We start from the raw sequence: 20,620 nt of genomic DNA, 5'->3' as shown, positions 1-20,620 counted from the left end.
AACAGCAGACCTCTCCACAGAGACCTGGCAGGCCAGAAAGGGCTGGCAGGATATATTCAGGGTCCTAAATGAAAAGAACATGCAACCAAGAATACTTTATCCAGCAAGGCTCTCATTCAAAATGGAAGGAGAGATAAAGAGCTTCCAAGACAGGCAGCAACTAAAAGAATATGTGACCTCCAAACCAGCTCTGCAAGAAATTTTAAGGGGGACTCTTAAAATTCCCCTTTAAGAAGAAGTTCAGTGGAACAGTCCACAAAAACAAGGACTGAATAGATATCATGATGACACTAAACTCATATCTCTCAATAGTAACTCTGAATGTGAACGGGCTTAATGACCCCATCAAAAGGCGCAGGGTTTCAGACTGGATAAAAAAGCAGGACCCATCTATTTGCTGTCTACAAGAGACTCATTTTAGACAGAAGGACACCTACAGCCTGAAAATAAAAGGTTGGAGAACCATTTACCATTCGAATAGTCCTCAAAAGAAAGCAGGGGTAGCCATCCTTATATCAGATAAACTAAAATTTACCCCAAAGACTGTAGTGAGAGATGAAGAGGGACACTATATCATACTTCAAGGATCTATTCAACAAGAGGACTTAACAATCCTCAATATATATGCCCCGAATGTGGGAGCTGCCAAATATATCAATCAATTATTAACCAAAGTGAAGAAATACTTAGATAATAATACACTTATACTTGGTGACTTCAATCTAGCTCTTTCTATACTCGATAGGTCTTCTAAGCACAACATCTCCAAAGATTGTCTTTGAGTTTTGTTGACTATATCCTTTGCTGTGCAAAAGCTTCTTATCTTGATGAAGTCCCAATAGTTCATTTTTGCTTTTGTTTCTTTTGCCTTCGTGGATGTATCTTGCAAGAAGTTACTATGGCCGAGTTCAAAAAGGGTGTTGCCTGTGTTCTCCTCTAGGATTTTGATGGAATCTTGTCTCACATTTAGATCTTTCATCCATTTTGAGTTTATCTTTGTGTATGGTGAAAGAGAGTGGTCTAGTTTCATTCTTCTGCATGCGGATGTCCAATTTTCCCAGCACCATTTATTGAAGAGACTGTCTTTCTTCCAATGGATAGTCTTTCCTCCTTTATCGAATATTAGTTGCCCATAAAGTTCAGGGTCCACTTCTGGATTCTCTATTCTGTTCCACTGATCTATGTGTCTGTTTTTGTGCCAGTCCCACACTGTCTTGATGACCACAGCTTTGTAGTACAACCTGAAATCTGGCATTGTGATGCCCCCAGATATGGTTTTCTTTTTTAAAATTCCCCTGGCTATTCGGGGTCTTTTCTGATTCCACACAAATCTTAAAATAATTTGTTCTAACTCTCTGAAGAAAGTCCATGGTATTTTGATAGGGATTGCATTAAACGTGTATATTGCCCTGGGTAACATTGACATTTTCACAATATTAATTCTGCCAATCCATGAGCATGGAATATTTTTCCATCTCTTTGTGTCTTCCTCAATTTCTTTCAGAAGTGTTCTATAGTTTTGAGGGTATAGATCCTTTACATCTTTGGTTAGGTTTATTCCTAGGTATCTTATGCTTTTGGGTGCAATTGTAAATGGGATTGACTCCTTAATTTCTCTTTCTTCAGTCTCATTGTTAGTGTATAGAAATGCCACTGACTTCTGACATATCAGATAAAGGGCTAGTTTCCAAGATCTATAAAGAACTTATTAAACTCAACACCAAAGAAACAAACAATCCAATCATGAAATGGGCAAAAGACATGAACAGAAATCTCACAGAGGAAGACATAGACATGGCCAACATGCACATGAGAAAATGCTCTGCATCACTTGCCATCAGGGAAATACAAATCAAAACCACAATGAGATACCACCTCACACCAGTGAGAATGGGGAAAATTAACAAGGCAGGAAACAACAAATGTTGGAGAGGATGTGGAGAAAAGGGAACCCTCATACACTGTTGGTGGGAATGTGAACTGGTGCAGCCACTCTGGAAAACTGTGTGGAGGTTCCTCAATCAGTTAAAAATATACCTGCCCTATGACCCAGCAATTGCACTGTTGGGGATTTACCCCAAAGATACAGATGCAATGAAACGCCGGGACACCTGCACCCCGATGTTTATAGCAGCAATGGCCACGATAGCCAAACTGTGGAAGGAGCCTCGGTGTCCATCGAAAGATGAATGGATAAAGAAGATGTGGTTTATGTATACAATGGAATATTACTCAGCTATTAGAAATGACAAATACCCACCATTTGCTTCAACGTGGATGGAACTGGAGGGTATTATGCTGAGTGAAGTAAGCCAGTCGGAGAAGGACAAACATTATATGTTCTCATTCATTTGGGGAATATAAATAATAGTGAAAGGGAATATAAGGGAAGGGGGAAGAAATGTGTGGGAAATATCAGAAAGGGAGACAGAACGTAAAGACTGCTAACTCTGGGAAACGAACTAGGGGTGGTGGAAGGGGAGGAGGGGGGGGGTGGGAGTGAATGGGTGACGGGCACTGGGGGTTATTCTGTATGTTAGTAAATTGAACACCAATAAAAAATAAATTAAAAAATAAAAAAGAAAAAAAGAAAAAAAAAGAAAAGAAAAAAAAAATTATAGAGAGACTACAGAGAGATAAATGGTTGCCAGGAATCGGGGAGTAGAGTAGGGAGGAAGGTAACTGTGGCTAATAAAAAGTAGCTTAAGAAATTTTTGCAGTGGGACTGTTCTGTATCCTGACTATGGTAATAGTCACATAAACCTACACCTGAGATGACATTACATGAAATTAAAGACATAATCAGCTAATGTGAAACTGGTGAAATTTTAATAAAGCCAGTTTATTTGATGTGTTTGATATTTTTGATTTAACTAATCAATGTCAAGTTTCAGATTGTGATATTATTCTATAGTTATGCAGGAAAGTTACCAATGGGGAAAACTGGATTAAAAGGTACATGTGCTCTCTCTTATTATTTCTTACAAGCACATGTGAATCTATAATTATTTCAAAATGAAAGGTTAAAAGATATATGCATAAAATTTTAAAAACACAATGAGATATAATTACATTCTATTAAATACCTTAATAAAAACACTGACATCTGGGGCATCTGGGTGGCTCAGTCCATTAAGCAATCAGACTCTTGATTTTGGCTCAGGTCATGATCTCAGGGTGGTGAGATCCAGCCCTGCCTCCACCCCTCCCTGGCTCCAGGCTTAGTGAGAACTGCTCTTTCTCCCTTTCCCTCCACCCCTGCACCTGAACACACATGCTCACTTGCTCTCTCACTCTCAAGTAAATAATTTTTAAAACACAAAACAAAATAAACACAATGACATCTCATGTCAGCAAGGAGCCAAAGCAACTGAAATTCTTAATACTGCTGATGAGAATACAGAATGATAGTTTTTCTAGAAAAAGTTTAGCACTTTTTCATAAAGTTAAACATATACTCCCTGTATGACTCAGCAATCCTACTTCTGGGTATTTTCCCTAAAGAAATACGAGTTTATGTTCACACAAAAAAATGGATACCTGGACATTTATGGTAGTTATATACATAATTTCTAACTGGCAACAATCCACATGTCTTTCACTGGGTGAATGAGTAAGTAAACCAACATACTAATCTTTGGGCCCTTTGTATCTTTCAGATGAATCATAAAGGCATCATGCTGAGTGAAAGGAATTCTGCAAAAGACAAAACTAGAGTGAAAAAGAACGTATCAGTGACTTACGGGAGCTAGTATGGAGCAGAGGGTGTGACTACAAAGGGTTAGCATGAGGGAAATTTAGGAGATGATGGAATGTATTCTGATTATGGCAATGCTTTCCTAGAACTATGTAATTGATAAATATCTATAGAAGCATGTCCAAAAAAAATTAATTATACTATATTTTAATTTGAAAACATAAAATCATTAAATAACAATGCTCTCTGGGTCTGTGAACTGTATCTAACGGCTTTCATTTATAGCAGATCCCCGGTCTAATTCTTTCAAGTCCAATCAGGGAAATCAGTGGGAATCTGAACTCAGAAGACTCATCACCACATGTCACTGAATGATCCCCAAGCATTTTTTTTTTTTTCTAGAAAATCCTGAACACCATGTTAGGTCGAAGCTAGATATGAGCAGTGGAAGGAATGCCTGAGGCAGTCCCTGATGGGGGGATGATAGAGACACAGGCTGGAGACAAGGATGGTGATAAATCGGTTACTCATTAGAAGCAGAAAGGCACAACATCCTGACCTTGTGGCTTCCAAGACCCTGGAAGCTTCAGACTCCCTGGGGCTAACAGACCAAGAGCCACAGGTACAAGCAGGTGCTCTCCCACCTCTGTCCCAGGGTAACTCTTAGTCTCATTACAATGCATTTGCATTGCTGTTCTAGCCCTTTCCCCAGGGAGAAAGGCTGCTACAGGGGTGGGTGGTGTGTGTGAGGGGATTCTGGCACAAACCTCAGAGAGTCAAAAACTCCCACTCCCAACCTGTGGGGATGAAAGGTGAATGAAAGCAGCCTCCGTTAGAGACCACCCCATTGTACCTCACAGCTCCTCCCAGCCCAGACAGACCCAATAATATCCAACTCCAAAAGCAACATAGTGGCTGGTTTCCAATCTCCCACTCTCCTTTAGAGAATGTACTGTTGCTTTAATAGAACTGCTTTCTGCTTTCACTTTGGGTGCTGCAGATCTCTAATTCTTTACTGCATCCTTGCCAAGACCCAAGGCACAACACTTTTCACACTGACAACTATACTCTTCTCTTCTTTTACCTAAGTCTTATCTTCTTTAAAAATTATACCTGCCAACCATCAATATCAACCCCTAAAGATTAACCTTTTAATATAGAAGATAGCTCTAATGTTTCTATAGTTCTTTTATGTGTGCTTTACTGTTGCCATCTGTTTGATCTCCCTCAGTTTACTTTAATATCATCAGCAGTAGCTATCAAAGAATCAAAAAACTCTCAGGTTGGGCAAAACATTAATTTAAAATACTTAAAAAATTATAATTATCCAACAAATACTTGAGTCCCTTCTGAATTAATATAATAAGTGAAAGTCTCAGAAGAGTACGTACACTAAGGCAGTATCTTCCCTGTTGATATCTCTTTTGGAAAATTCTTTTTAATATTAATTCAAGAAAATCATCAAATATGTATTGAGCAACTATCAACTGTTGGCACTTCTTTAAATTTTTAAAGCCAAAATGCTTTCCGAGAAGTACTGTTCATTCAGTAAATATATTTATGAAATATACATTGCGTATTTGTTTTAGCCACAGTATGTTGAGGGAGGTATGGTGAGGCCAGAGGCCTAGCACCAGACAGAAGCTGCAATGAGTTTTAGGGTATGCTTTGTTGTTGTTACTGTAGTATCCCAGCTCCCTGGGGAGAAACAGCATAATGTCACTCAGGGAAGTACCAGGTTGAGTCACAAGGCAGAGAGGAAGGGAGGACTGTGAGCAAACACCTTTATTGAGGTTTCCATTGGCAATGAAGGGTGAAGGTAGACAAACAGGGTTAGGATTAGCTAATTCGAATAAGTTTAGCTAGGTTCTCAAAAATAGGGGCTGTTGCTGCATGTCTGGGGCCCAGCCCTGGGGCAATTAAGGTGAATATACGGTGGTCAGCAGTGTGAGAGCCTTATAAGGAAGGCGGCTGGGGATGTGAACTTAATTGCCTGCTCGAGAAGAACTGATCAGCCTCTACACCATCTATCTAACATCCTGGTTCCAGTGACCACTGTCCTTCCATGCACTATTACTGTTGGGCTGGCTGAGAGACAGGGGCACCCAAAATGGCGGACATCTCAAATTGGGCCAAAATGGCTGATCTTCCCACCAAAGCAGCCATGACCACCACATCATCTCCAGTAAATCAAAGCCTAGACAGGAAACCAAAACTTTCCATCCAGGACTTTCCAGCCAGGGACCACCCCCCATCGTCTGTACTATCACCACCCCCAGCGAATCACCTAGAGACATAGTGTTAGGCAAGGGACCCACCCGGATCCGGACCCCGAACCAATAAGGCTTAAAAACCCCCAGACTCCCCAACCCCAGTGCGACTTCCCTGACTCGGGCCACCTCTCCCAGTCACGGAACCTGGCTCGGGAGCGCTCCCCACTAAAAGCACTCTCGAACCTACTGCCTGGCTCTGCTGTTTTTTTGGGGTTTTTTTTGTTTGTTTGTTTTATTTTTCCCCATTCATTTTGGAAAAAACCTAACAATTACAATATCTTCTTAACCTCCTGCCCTATTTACCACACTTACCCAGTACCTCATCCTCCTCCCCAACACAGCACCCAAAATAATCCTTAGAAAACATAAAATCACATAACTCCTCAGCTTGCTATACTTAGGGGCTTCTCATTTCTTTAGGGGTAAAATTTATCATCTCTCTTGAGATGCCTGATTAGGTTCTGTTTCAGGATTTCTTTTCCTTTAGTGCTCAAGGTTCTTGGTCATGTCACTTGGAAGAATAAAGTAAGCACCCATGCTTATATCTCAGGGCCCTTGTACTTGCTGTTCCTTCTGCCTGAAAAATTCATTCTCTAGATATCTTCAGTGCATGCTCTCTGGTCTCTTTCTATTCTTGATTCAAGCAACAACTTCTCATGAAAATTTAACCTACCAGTCTTTTACAAAATTTAAATACTATACAACACTTTCCCCCCATCTTCCTTTATTTTCCTCTATAATACATTCCATCTAACATACAGATGAGGATGAATGAGAATATGAGAAAATTCCAATTCAGGAATGCTAATCAGGAAGCTTTTGCAATAACTGAAAAGTAATTGCAAAGCAAAACTGTGGCAGCTACAGTGGCACTACATGAAAAAGAGCAGTTGCAAGAATTGTTAAGGAAATTGAGCATCCAAGAGATAAAGAATTCTTGATTAATTGAACATAATGATAAGAGAAGAGAAAAAGAGAAAAAAAATGAGATCAAATCCTGATTTCTGGATTTGGTGATCTAGCAAATGACATTACCAGTTCCAGAAATTCAAACTCCAAGAGAAACAACTGGATAAGGTAAGGGGCAAGGAGGAATCCATAAAGCAAGGAAATAGGAACTGTAAAAGACTAGGAAGGGGAATTAAAGCAAGAGAAAACTAGAAAAATTTTAAGAGAAAACAGAGGTCAACAATCTCAAGTGTCTCAAGGAAAATAGATCACTGAGATTTAACATTCCATGGTTTTGTCATTAGGAGCTCACTGGGAGGGATCCCTGTGTGGCGCAGTGGTTTAGCGCCTGCCTTTGGCCCAGGGCGCGATCCTGGAGACCTGGGATTGAATCCCACGTCGGGCTCCTGGTGCATGGAGCCTGCTTCTCCCTCTGCCTATGTCTCTGCCTCTCTCCCTCTCTCTCTGTGTGACTATCATAAATAATTTTTTTTTTTTAAAAAAAGAGCTCACTGGGAATTTCTGATGAGTTCTACCTTTATTCTCCAGAATCATGTAGAAAATAGAATCCATTATCGTCCATACCAACACCTTCAAATAACTGAAATCAGCTATTTGAGGCTTTTGTTCTTGAAGTTTTCTTCTCAAAATGAAATATATTTTGATATTTAAATATCAAATACAATGTGTTAAAAGACTGAAAGTTTTTACTCTGGCTACTCCATTTGTATCTCATGGCACCTAGTTGAGTGTTTAAGTGGTACGAACAGCTGAATCTTCAGCAATTTGGCCAGAAAGGGCCTTTATATTCTCCAAAATTGAAGGCTTGATTTTAAAAAGGAAAATCGTTAAATCTAACAATAATTAAATAGTGAAAACTTAAAGTCTCAAAAAAAAGTGAAAAGCAATTGCTTGGAGATTAAAATTATAAAGTCAAGCCCACTGGTGATTTCTTTATTACCTGAATTGCCTAAGAAAGGCCTCCAATGTAATACACCTAATAATGATTAATTAAAATAATATGTCAATGCATCACCTGTATCATTTCCATGGATATAAAAAGGTCACAAAGTCTCTTTTTTACAAGATGGATTGCTTCTTCATAGTCTATAGAGATATATTCAGAGACTCCAGTAGATGCCTGATATTACAATAATACCAAACCCTACGTGTACTATGCTTTTTCCTAATAATATATACCTATGATAAAAATTAATTCATAAATTAGGCACAATAGGAGGTTAACAATGTCATTAAATAGAACTATTACAATATACTGCAATGAAAGTTATGTGAATGTAGTCTTTCCTAAAATATCTTATTGTAGTGTGTACTCACCCTTCTGATGATTATGAGATGATAAAATGCCTACCTGATAAGATGAGGTGAGGTGAATGACACTGTGACATCGCTTTAGGCTACTACTGACCGTCTGATCATATGTCAGGGGAAGATCATTTGCTTCTGGATCAGAGATCAACATAAGTGACTGAAACACAGGACACAAAACCATGGATAAGGCGTATGTAATCATAACTTCAAGGAAATTCAATAGATGCTTTTAAAATCACAGAGATCAAGATGAGAAACAGTATATTATATATAAGAAACACAAGGTGGCTTTCCATTTATTTTTTGTCTCTAAATTTTAAAAATACTTGAAAATAATGAAGGAAAACTTGATGAAGTGAGAAATTTGTATAGTATATTAACTTATCTAAAAATAAAGTATACATTCATAGAGATTTTGGAATGTTAAATTATTTTACATGCATCAGGATTTTATGATGTATACATTACAAGCTGCTATTAGCATTTGGCTAAAACACTTAGGCCTCACTTCAAATGAATTAGGCATATTCACGGTTCTGAAGAACTGGCTTTTTTGTGCATTTGCTGCAGCAAAACTGATCTGTAATGGAGATTACAGTTTATTCCTAAACATAAAATCAAATCAAAAATTTCTCAGTGGCTATCTCTAGAGATCACATTACTGTATAAACTTTGCTAAACTGGAACTCCACTTACCAGAATTTCCTTCCCTTTATTGGTAAGACAGACCATGTAAGAAATTTGCTCAGGATTTGGAAGGTGAAAGTGAAGCATTTGCCATGTTTACACTTGAAAATTCAGTGTAGTGTTGAATTTATTACAGTCAAGTAAGTTACTAGGGATCTTTTGCTAGAGTGATCAACCTTTCTGATTTAACTGAGATTATCCAAGCTTCTGTACTATAAGTCCCCTATCCTGGAAAGCCCCTCAGTCCTGGGAAAATCAGGACAGTTGGTTGCCCTGCTCCTAGCTTGTCTTTGTGAGACTCATCTCCTCCAGCCCAGGCTAAACTGAACTTGGACTAGACTTCTTTAGTTTCTCTGACACCTAGCATACTTAGCTTCATGAAGAAAGGCATCAGCTTTTCCAGCAGGTCACCTAATCATCAAAATTAGAAGCTGAAATGTAATAAAAGAAAGATGGGGGTTCTAGTTTGACCTTATTCTTTCAGGTTATCAGTGACAGTTTCATTTTGCCTTTGTTTCTCCCCACCTTCAGGTCTGTCTCTGTTTTAGTACTGCCTGCTCCACTGCCTACCTGGCTGCCTACAGACCCAGAAACATACACAGAAATAATAGTCATAGTAAACTGCTTACCCAACATCCATGACTGCATCATGTGAAATCCCTATAATACTTCACTCCGTATCACTTCCCTGATTCTCTGCTTAATGATTGATATACCACCAAGTTTTTGTTCAGTCATCACCTAGAGAATAAATATGAATAGTTATTTTAGCAATAATAATAATTATTCCTTGGGACACCTGGGTGATTAGATGCTCATTAGTTGAGCAGCTGCCTTTGGGATAGAGTTCTGCATCGGGTTCCCCGCAAGGAGCCTGCTTCTCCCTCTATGTCTCTGCCTCTCTCTCTGTGTCTCTTATGAATAAATAAAATAATATCTTTTTAAAAATTATTATTCCTTATATCACTATAGTATTATATATTTATTAAGTACATATATACATATTCTTCTATCAGTTACAAAATTAGAAAGCAGAACTTTTATTAATATATCCAATATAAGCCTGTGAAATTAAATGTTTTTTTGTTATTAATAATTTATCCTCTCTAGAAGGTAATTAAAAAGGCCATTTAGAAGGACATTTAGAATATACAATCTCTTCTACCATTTTCCTTTTTTTTTTTTTCTTCTACCATTTTCAAGAGCCAATGTGTATAACATGCACATAACATAATCACCTTATGTTAGAGAATCATCTTATGTTAGAAACTTCTGGCTTAACAGTTGATTTAACTTCTTTATTCCAACTTACCTGAATCCCAATCCAAGTTGACTAGATAGTTTTTTGGGTTTTTTTCTTTACTAGTAAATTTAATTATATGGACGTAAGTAAGAATTTAGTCTTTACTGACTCAGAACATGAGTCAATATCCTTAATTTGGGACTTCTATGTCAATAACCTTATTTTAGGTTTGAGTATTTTTTCTTAGGCATTAATACTACACTTAAGTTGGGCTTCTTTTATACACTTTTATAACACAAGTATTCAATAGTATTTTTTTTCTGTTTTGGCTTCTCATTTGCCCTGTACTCTCTTCCTGCATGACTGTTGGCCTAAGTCAAAGTGCACCAACCTGTATAACCTTAAGGTCTCTCCCATGAGTCCTATAGTTTATCTTATGGCATCTATAAATGGTAATATCTGGTTATATGACCTACACTTAAGGCCAGAATAAAGGAGAAATGTAATGTGTTACTTCAATAAATACAGAAAAATAATCGATAAAATTAAAACTCATTATACACACACACACACACACACACACACACACACACAGAATACAAAGACCTACCTTAAACTGAAATTGTCTCTCAGAAATCAGAATTTGAAAAGGAAGTCAGCTATTACCATGTCAATTTCACAATATCCTGGAGGTACTGACCAGTGAAATGAGGTAAGGGAGAAAAAGAAGAAATAAAACTATTATCATTTTCAGAAGATATAATTACCTACATAGAAAAATTAAACATATCAACCACTCAACTATTCAAACTAAAAACAAACTTAGCAATGTTGATGGATATAAGATCAATAAATAAAATCAATTACATTTCTATATGCTAGCAGCCGAATTTCAAAATAAAGCTTGAGAACAGTATCATTCATAAATATGTCAAAAAACATTAAATGTCTGACGATAAATTTAACAAAAATTATGCAATCATCTACAAAAAAAACAGAATACATTATTCAGAGAAATTAAATGGAGAAACATGCTATTTTCATGGACTGGAACACTTAATATCATAAAGATGTTAATTATTCTCAAATTGGTCTATAAATTCAATGTAATCAAAACCAAAATCATAGAAGGCTCTGTATATGCGTGTGTGCACATGCATGCACACACGTGTTTGAATGTGTCAACTAACATAGACATTCTAAACTGTACATGTAAAGCAGATGGAGCAATAATAGTCAAGAAAATTTTGAAGAAAAAGTATAGCTAGAGGATTAACACTACTAGTTATCAGGAAATATTAAAAGTTATAGCAACTAAGATGGTTATTTTTAAATTCTAGACAAGAAGACCAATAGAACACCAAAGAAGATATAAGAAAAGAACTACATATGTATAGTTACTTGACTTATTAAAAAAAAAAAGGAAGGGAGCTTGAAATGCATTGGATCTTTTCAATAAGTAGTGTCATCAATTGGAAAAAATAAATTTTGGCAAGTCTATTATAGATACATGACAGTTCTAAGTTAGAAATCTAAAATAATACAATTTCTAAGAGATAATAAAGAAAAAAAAACCTTTATGATCTTGTAGCAGGGGAAAATTTTTAAACAGCAAATTGAAAACATGAACCATAAAGAGAAAATTTGGTAAACTGCATTATATTGAAATGAAGAGGTCCTATTCACCACAAACACACAATTAAGAGTAAAAAGCCCAACAAATAAATGTGAAAGATGTTTCTAATACAAATATTTGATATACTACTAGTATCCAGACACATAAAACACAAAGTGATATGAAAATGAAAGATAACCAATGAAAACATGAGCAAAAGACTTGAATAGACATTTCCCAAAGTCAAAATAGCCAATAATAAAGCTCTCAGTCTCGTTATTTATCAGAAAATGTAAACAGAATCACAAGATACAATAATACACCCAACATGCTTATAACACTTACATGCTTACTTAGTGTTGACTATGTGCCAGGTAATATTCTAAGTGATCTATATATATATTAAGTTCACTAATCTCCAAAATAATATACTATTATAATCATCCCTGTTTTTCAGACGAGGGAACAAAGGCATTGGGTTAAGAAATCATTTAAGGTAAAAAAGCTACTAAATGAAGGAGTTGGTAATGAAAGGAGCTCTGCACTCAAGCCCAGGGTGCTGAGCTATGACATCCACATGCTTAACTATTAAGTTACACTGCTGTTCAAAGTAGACAAATATACATAAATTGAGTAAAACCTTTAAAATCTATAAAATCTTTTTGAAGAATAATAAACAAGATCTAACAACTCTAAAATATCCCTTAAAAATTTTTTTAAGTAGAAAGATATAAAATATGTTTCTCTGAGAATTAGTATATAATTTTAGTGAAATTCAAATTAAAACCTCATAGCTCTGTTTTATTTTGTTGGGAAATAGATAAAAGTCATCTTAATGTTAATAAGAAATAAATCATTAGAATAGCCATGAAAAGTATGAAATAATGAACAAATGACTTGATAATGAAGAACTGGAGTTACTAGACAACAGAAAATTTTAATAAGAAATAAATCATTAGAATAGCCATGAAAAGTATGAAATAATGAACGAATGACTTGATAATGAAGAACTGGAGTTACTAGACAACAGAAAATTTTATAAAGACACTGTACTCAAATGAATATGACACTGAACTACTCAGTAGGACAAATAACTGGACTAGAAGGGAGAAACTACAAATAGAGAATTTAATAGGACTATAGTAGACAGAATCTAAGACCTCCCTCAAGTTTCAATCTCCAAGTATATTCCCCTCCCATAGGGTTTAAGCTGAACTTGTGAAAATGGCAAGATTTCATTCCCATGACTAGATTACATAATATGGGAAAGGAATTTTGCAGTAACTAAAATTTTTCATCAGTTGATGCTGAGTTAAAATCAAAGGAGATATTATCATCTGTGAGTCTAGCCTTTCAGGCCAACTCTGCTGGGAGAGATTGGAAGTGGGTAAGACTATCTTGCTGCTCTGGAAGCAGGAAACAGACTATTAAGGAAGCCACATGTCAAGAACCTGAGAATGGTGTTCAGGAGTTTAGAACAATCTCCAGGTGACAGCTAGAAAAAAAAATGGTGACCGCTGTCTTATAAATGTAAAGAACGAAATTCTGCTCTAAACCAGTAAGCAAAGAGAAGGAATCCATGCCTCAAATTACATCAAGGTCCCAGCCAACACATTGATTGCAGCCTGATGAGACCCTAAGCAGAGGAGTAGCTAATTCACGCCTGGACTCCTCACTCACAGACTTTGACATAATAAATATGCATAATTTAAGTTGCCAAATTTTTAGTAATTTGCTATGCAACAATAAAAAATGAACATAATGACAAAATTGAGATTTTAATACAACATAAAAAATTTTTAATAAATTGTACTAAAAAAATATAGTATTTGAGAGATAAAAATTTGAGCCTTATCTCCTACCATGTTTAAAATATATTTAGAATAGGTCTCAACGGTATAGTGCTGCCTTCAGCCCAGGGCGTGATCCTGGAGACCTGGGATCGAGTCCCACGTTGGGTTCCCTGCATCGAGCCTGCTTCTCTCTCTGCCCACCCCCTCTTTCTCTCTCTCTGTCTCTCATGAATAAATAAATATTAAAATATATATATATTTAAAATACTACAATAAAATTTGTAAAAAAGAATACTAAAAGGACACTTTATGCACAATTTGACTGGGGAAATATTCTTAACCAAGAGAGTAAATCCAGAATGTATAAAAGGAAAAAAGAGATATATTTATCCAAATAAATGTTTAAAACCTGGGATCCCTGGGTGGCGCAGCGGTTTGGTGCCTGCCTTTGGCCCAGGGCGCGATCCTGGAGACCCGGGATCGAATCCCACATCAGGCTCCCGGTGCATGGAGCCTGCTTCTCCCTCTGCCTGTGTCTCTGCCTCTCTCTCGCTCTCTCTGTGACTATCATAAATAAATAAAAAAAAATTAAAAAAAGTAAATCTTTAAAAAATGTTTAAAACCTTTGCCATGGCAAAAATTATAATCAAGTTAATAGGTGAGATTAGACTTAAAAAATATTTACAAAACATAGTATCAAAATGTGATTAATAGGCAAAATATATATTGAACTCATAAAATAAAAAGTCAAAACTTAATAAAAATGGGCCAAGGAGAAGAAGCAATTAGCAAAAGATCAATAAACATAACAAACATTCTAACTCACTGTAAGTCAGGGAGACAAAAATAAGGAAACATGTTACTTAATCTAGCAAAAAACACATTTTTTTAAGGCATAAAACCTAATGCTGGTAACAATATAAGGAAAACTTATTCTCACTGGTTAGTAATATAGATTGTTCTAGTCATTTTGAAAAAGCAAACTAGCAACACCTCATAAAACTTCAGGACACAAGCTCACTCCTGAGAAACTAACTTTAAAAAACAAAAGTACCCACCTGTAAGCATATACATAATCAAGGATATGGGTGACTGAATTTTATTAATGCGCTATTTATTTTTTACAACTGACTTCTATTACTGTTATAATTTGGAAAACTCAAGTAAGGAATACCATTAGAGAAAGAGAATGAGAATAAGAATGGCCGGTATTTCTGCAGTACTTAATATATGCTAGCCACTATAAACATTTTATATATATATTAATTCATCTTTTTAATCTTATAAAGTACTAATATTGCTTTGAAATATGAGCTGTTCAAAAATGCACAACTAAATAGCAGCGAATATGAACCCAGGCAAAAAGTAATTGATTTCAAAGCCTTTTAACTACTCATAATCTACATAATACTGTACTACAAGCAAAAGATGAGAAAAGAATCCTTTAAGAAGCCCAAAACAGATTGCTAGAAATCTAGCATGATAGTTGACATGTTTTTATGTAACTGTCTTGTAAGACATTAAACTGGAGGATTTGAAGACAGGTATCTGTGTTACAAACATGAAAAGTCAAAGATGCTTTCTAAAATGAACTTTTATTTCCCCAGTGTACAGCATGTCTATGTCAAAAAGACAAAAGCAAAAATTAATAACTTTTATACAAATCTCTGGAATCATGCTAAATTTAATCTGGCTATCCCTCCTGTCTTAGAAAACTGAGAAGTGAGATTAGTGTTTAGTATGACATGTGTTTCTTAGAAATGTACTGGCTGTCAACTTCTCCAGCTGGAAAATCTAAAGAAATAAACACAAACTGAACACAGTAATAAAATAGAATCTCTTAACATTTTATCTTGAAGTATTTTGTAAATAAAGTTTAGAGTATATCTTCAAATTTATATGTAATCATGATCTTTAAGAAAGAAATGGATAGGGTGAAATCTGTGTAGACTTACATAATGACACCTCCCCCCAAAAAATAATTAAGCAAGTTTACCTCAAAATGAAATTTCAACACAGCATCAAATCTTTGATGATCATTTAATGCCAAGGGATACTTTTCTTTATTAAAAATGATTACTCAGGCATGATTTTAATAATCTATCTAGTAAAAAGTATAAACCAAAATTAAATTCCAAAGCTGTTTGCGTGTCCTTCCATGTTAATGTCAGGGGAAGAGTAACAAGCTAAAAAATATTTAAAATCCTATTCCAACACACTGCTCAATTTTCCCTCTTAATAATAGTTGTTAGAAGAAATTCTCTGCTACTTCTCTGCTACCTTTCATGCTAGATGTATTTTTAAGACAAGCAGTGAAATTTTATCTGTTCTCTCTGGGGTATCTTCAAGCACCCTCAGGAGAGAAATTCCTAGAGAGAGAGCATCAAATTCTATCTAAATGTACATCATTATCTTCTCAAAGTTCATTCCTCAAATTGGTTTAGGTATTGGAGTTTAACGAATAAATTCATTCCTTTCTAAGGAAATGAAATAATTATTCCCTTGGCTGAAAACAACCTCACATCTGTTTTGCTACTAAGGCAACTAATATTTAAAAATTCTAAAGTTTGGTAATTTTTAAAGCATCAATAAATGAGCATCAAGCCACAACAGAGGAAAAAATCCACTTGTCAACAATTTGATCATTCCTTTCTGGTAGAATGTCTGGACTCTACTTCGGAGGTATTTAATTATAGTTATAGAAGAGCACAGCTCAGAATTGCTACACAGCAAGGAGAGAACTCCTCACCATTCCAAGAAATTCATCCCGGTCTTTTTAGCTGTGACATGTGTTTCCATTAACACCAATTACTACAGCAGCAATTGGTGAATAGGGGAATGGTATCAGGACATGCTGATTGTTATGTTGGATCACATGGGATTTTTTCATAGGTAAGGAAGACAGAAAAGAGGAAACAGAATTAGAACTTTTATCAGGAAACGAAATATCTATCCTTCAACTTGGCTGCTGCACAGACAGGAGGCCTTTCATCTGTGTTTTAACAGCTCTTTCCCAGGGGCCTCCCTCCTCCCCAGCTTCAAAGGAATTTCCTGTCTCACAGCAACATCTGCACCCAACATCTCCCAATGGCCATAAGTCAGCATTTCCAGTTGATTGTGTTTGTGACTCTTTACATCTCTTGAGCACCCTACTGTCCACACGCTCCAAATTAGCTCCAAAGGCCCCAATTATCGTTCCTTTAGGGTTCTGGATATAACATTCCACAGGTTTTTAGTGATCTGCCCCTAAAATTATCTTCCCATAGGCCCTATTATTTCAAATGTGTGAAAACAAGCTCTTTTGTATTTACTGTGTCATAGCAGAATACCTCTATTGCTTAAAGGTATCCTACGGCTAATGCAGAACTAATCACTGGAGTTTAGATATTACAAAGACATAACGTAGTGGTGTTTACTAGACTAATAAGAATTGTACTTCTTTAAAAGAAGTATGTATAAAAATGATCACTCAGGAGACAGTTTGCCATTAAATAATTTACTTAGTGAGCTAAGGCTTCTATATAACCTCAAAGAATATAGTAGAAATATATGATTATCATGGATACACTGCTTTCTAAATTTTAGTCTGATGCCTGGTGTATTCTAGATATTAGAATGTGATCTACAGCATATCACAAAGGCAGGCTTGGATCCCCATTAGGCTCTGGCTGCTTTAAGCAATATATATTTTGGGAAGTGAGGTAAATTGGTCATTAATGGCCATTTCTTCCAATAATTAGTTCCTCCTCTAGATCAAGACTCCTGATCTCACAGAAAATTATGCTACTCTGACATAAAACAGCTGTCCTCAAAGGGAGAGAATCAAAATAAAATGAGAAGGTGAAACTTGAAAGCCAAGCCCACATCAAAGGTAAATTTTTCAGAATAAAGAAGAAAATAAGGGGAAGGAATATGATACTAAATCTTCTCATGTTGTGACAGACTGCCCTCAAGTTACTAAGAATGCTCAAAGACATGGGACATTTTTTAAAACAAAAATTATTGCCATCATTTAGACTGTAAATAAGGGCATCTTCTCATTCTCCATAATCCCTTCCCACTTGATGACTAATTGAATTTTTCTAAAAAAAGGCATAAATCAGAGTAAAAGTAGGTGTCTTGAGGAATATTTATAAATACGTATTTATGTACACATATGTTCAACTTTATCTGTGAAAAGGGAGTTCTTTATCAATACTGCTCTTTAAAATAGAATTTAGAAATAACAGTGAAGTTGGGTGCTAAACTCTCTATATCACAGGGAGTTCTGTCTACAATTACAAATAGGTTCCTGCAAGTCAACAGTAAACATTTAGCCCTGTGTAGGATAAAGATAATTTACGAGCCAAAGTCTGTAACTTTTCAGAGGCCATATTTAATGGTTACTTGATTTCCAGTTAAGACTTGCTTTAGGTAGGGATCCCTGGGTGGCGCAGTGGTTTGGCGCCTGCCTTTGGCCCGGGGCGCGATCCTGGAGACCCGGGATCGAATCCCCTGTCGGGCTCCCGGTGCATGGAGCCTGTTTCTCCCTCTCCCTGTGTCTCTGCCTCTCTCTCTCACTGTGTGCCTATCATAAATAAATAAAAAAATAAAAAAAAAAAGACTTGCTTTAGGTACATGAATTGTTGGGTATGAACATTATCATGGGACATTATTTAAATTAGCAGCAATTTAAAACTTAATATCAAATGTAGGCTTCTGCCCTTTATTTTATTCATCAAAACTCTATCTAATAGATTAGATCAAACTTTTAAGCACACATCCTCCAGAAGTTGCAGCTTGACAAGCCACTTCTGCCTTGGAATAGTAGGAGAAACCCCTTTAATGCTCAGATATATATGAGAACATACAAATGGACAGATGGGGTGGCCATGGGGTGGGGCGGGGAAGAATGGGGAGGGGTAATAAAGTAGGGTAGAACATATTCCTCCTTCTCTTTTGCTCAAAACGAATAGACTCCAGAGACAAGAGATATACTGAGCATGTATATGTCACATATATGACTTTTTGGTTCTCTGGATAAATTGTTTGGGAAATGTTAGGAAATGAAGAAAAATAATGACCTGGTAACAAAGCTGCTTTTATTTGTCCTCTGTCCTCAAATATACTTGAGGACAAAATAGAACAATTAAGAAATATTAACTGTGTCCTTGAAATTCAAATCATGAGATTCCACTACTATTAAAAAAAAAAAAAAAGCTATATGTGAAAAAGGGATTCTTCCTCTCAACTTAAGACACTCCATAGCTATTAGTATAGCACACCTCCTTCTTTCATTGGATTAGTATACCCCATGCACTGTTAGCTGTTTAATCCATAAAAAATGCTGGACCTTGCCATTTGCAACAACCTGGATGGAACTACTGGTATTATGCTAAGTTTGAGAAGACAAACCATATAAGACTCTTAATTAAAATAAAATGAGGGTTGCTAAGAGGGGAGGTGGGGGGGGATGGGGTAAGTGGGGGAGGGCACATGATGTAATGAGCACTGGGTATTATGTAAGACTGATGAATCACTGACCTCTACCTCTGAAACTAATAATACTTTATATGTTAATTAATTGAATTTAAATTTTTTTAAGTGCTAGACAGGGCCTCTGAAATATAAATTAAAGGAATGTTTACATATAGCTCATTGCTTGGTCACATAGGGTATGAGATGTATTCTCTTTAACAAATTTTTAAGTGAGCAGTATTATTCATTTTAAGTACAATATATTACAGTAGATCTCTAGAACTTTTTCATCTTGTAGTCTTGAAACTTTACATCCATTTAACAACTCCCCATTTCCCCCCTCCCCCAACTCCTGGAAATCAGGATCCTCCTTTGTGTCTCTGTGAGTTTGATTAATTTAGATAGCTCATACAAGGGCAGCCCCGGTGACGCAGCAGTTTAGCACCGCCTGCAGCTCAGGGTGTGATCCTGGAGACCTGGGATGGAGTCCCATGTCAGGTTCCCTGCATGGAGCCTGCTTCTCCCTCTGCCTGTGTCTCTGCCTCCCTGTCTCTCATGAATAAATAAATAAAATCTTTAAAAAATAAAAGCTCATACTAGTAGAATCATGCAACAATTGTCCTTGTGTGACTGGCTTATATTATTTAGCATTATGTCCTCAAAGTTCAGACATGTTGAGGCAAATGACAGAATTTTCTTCTTTTTTATGGCATAATAATACTTCAATGTATGTATATACCACCTCAACGTGGTATATACATAAATTGAAGTGACCATTGGTCATTGAAGTGACCAAATATACCTTATGTATATTTTCTTTGTCCATTCATCCATCAATGGGTATTTAGTTTGTTTTCACCTCTTAGCTATTATGAATAATGTTGCAATGAACATGGGAGTTCTTGAATATATATCTCTTGAATCAGTTGCCTGCTGGCTTGGCCTATGAATTTTAGACTTAGCAGCTCTCATACCCACAATCATGTGACTCAATTCCTTAAATCTCTCTTTCTTTGTCTTCCTCTCTATCTCTCTCCCTCCCTCTCTCCTTCTCTTCCTTTCTCCCTCTCTCACTTCCTCCTTTCTCCCTCCCTCCTTCCCTCTCATAATGTATTTTATTGGTTGCCTAGAAAACCCTGACTAATGCAGTAAGAAAATGAAAAGACAAATCAAAGACTAAGAGAAAGCTTTTGCAAATACAAACCTGGCAAAAAAAAAAAAAAAAAAAAAACCTTTACTGAATCTACATAAAGATTTTTTAGTTTTGAAAATTAAGAAGAGAAACAATCTAGTGGGCAAAAGATTTGAGCAGATGTTTCACTAAAGAATATATATGAATAGCCAATATGGGTTCCAAATAAACACATAAAAAAGTACTCAACATAGTCATTAGATAAACACATTAAAATCACAATTAGATGCATTTCTGCATCTACTTCAGTGGCTAAAATTTAAAACTGACAATACTAAGATAAAGATTTGGAGCAACTGGAGCTCTTGTACATTGCTTTTGAGAATGTAAATGGCATGGTCACTTATATTATGACCATACACCCACCATAGGATCCAGCAATC

At 36.2% G+C, this 20,620-nt stretch overlaps 1 protein-coding gene across 50 annotated transcripts in view; it reads right to left on the bottom strand.

The window, feature by feature from the left end:
- Window positions 1-20,620, bottom strand: part of LOC144293759 (uncharacterized) — a 472,204-nt gene that overhangs the window by 288,127 nt on the left and 163,457 nt on the right. For 49 of the 50 annotated variants that reach the window (XR_013361003.1, XR_013361004.1, XR_013361006.1 and 46 more), the window contains 3 exons: window positions 10,791-10,875; window positions 9,567-9,678; window positions 8,291-8,407 (listed from right to left, as the gene is read on the bottom strand). Coding sequence is in view for 46 of the 50 variants with exons in the window: in XM_077864835.1 (XP_077720961.1) it covers window positions 8,291-8,401 (111 nt within the window). In the remaining 4 variants the exon portion in view is untranslated. The remainder of the gene's footprint in view (window positions 1-8,290; window positions 8,408-9,566; window positions 9,679-10,790; window positions 10,876-20,620) is intronic. The other variant, XM_077864836.1, reaches the window with a different exon arrangement.

The sequence above is a fragment of the Canis aureus genome, chromosome 22 (genome assembly GCF_053574225.1).
Source record: "Canis aureus isolate CA01 chromosome 22, VMU_Caureus_v.1.0, whole genome shotgun sequence".
Lineage (NCBI taxonomy): Eukaryota > Metazoa > Chordata > Mammalia > Carnivora > Canidae > Canis > Canis aureus.
The sequence above is the reverse complement of the archived record's forward strand: the minus strand, read 5'-3'. Positions and strand labels throughout refer to the sequence as shown.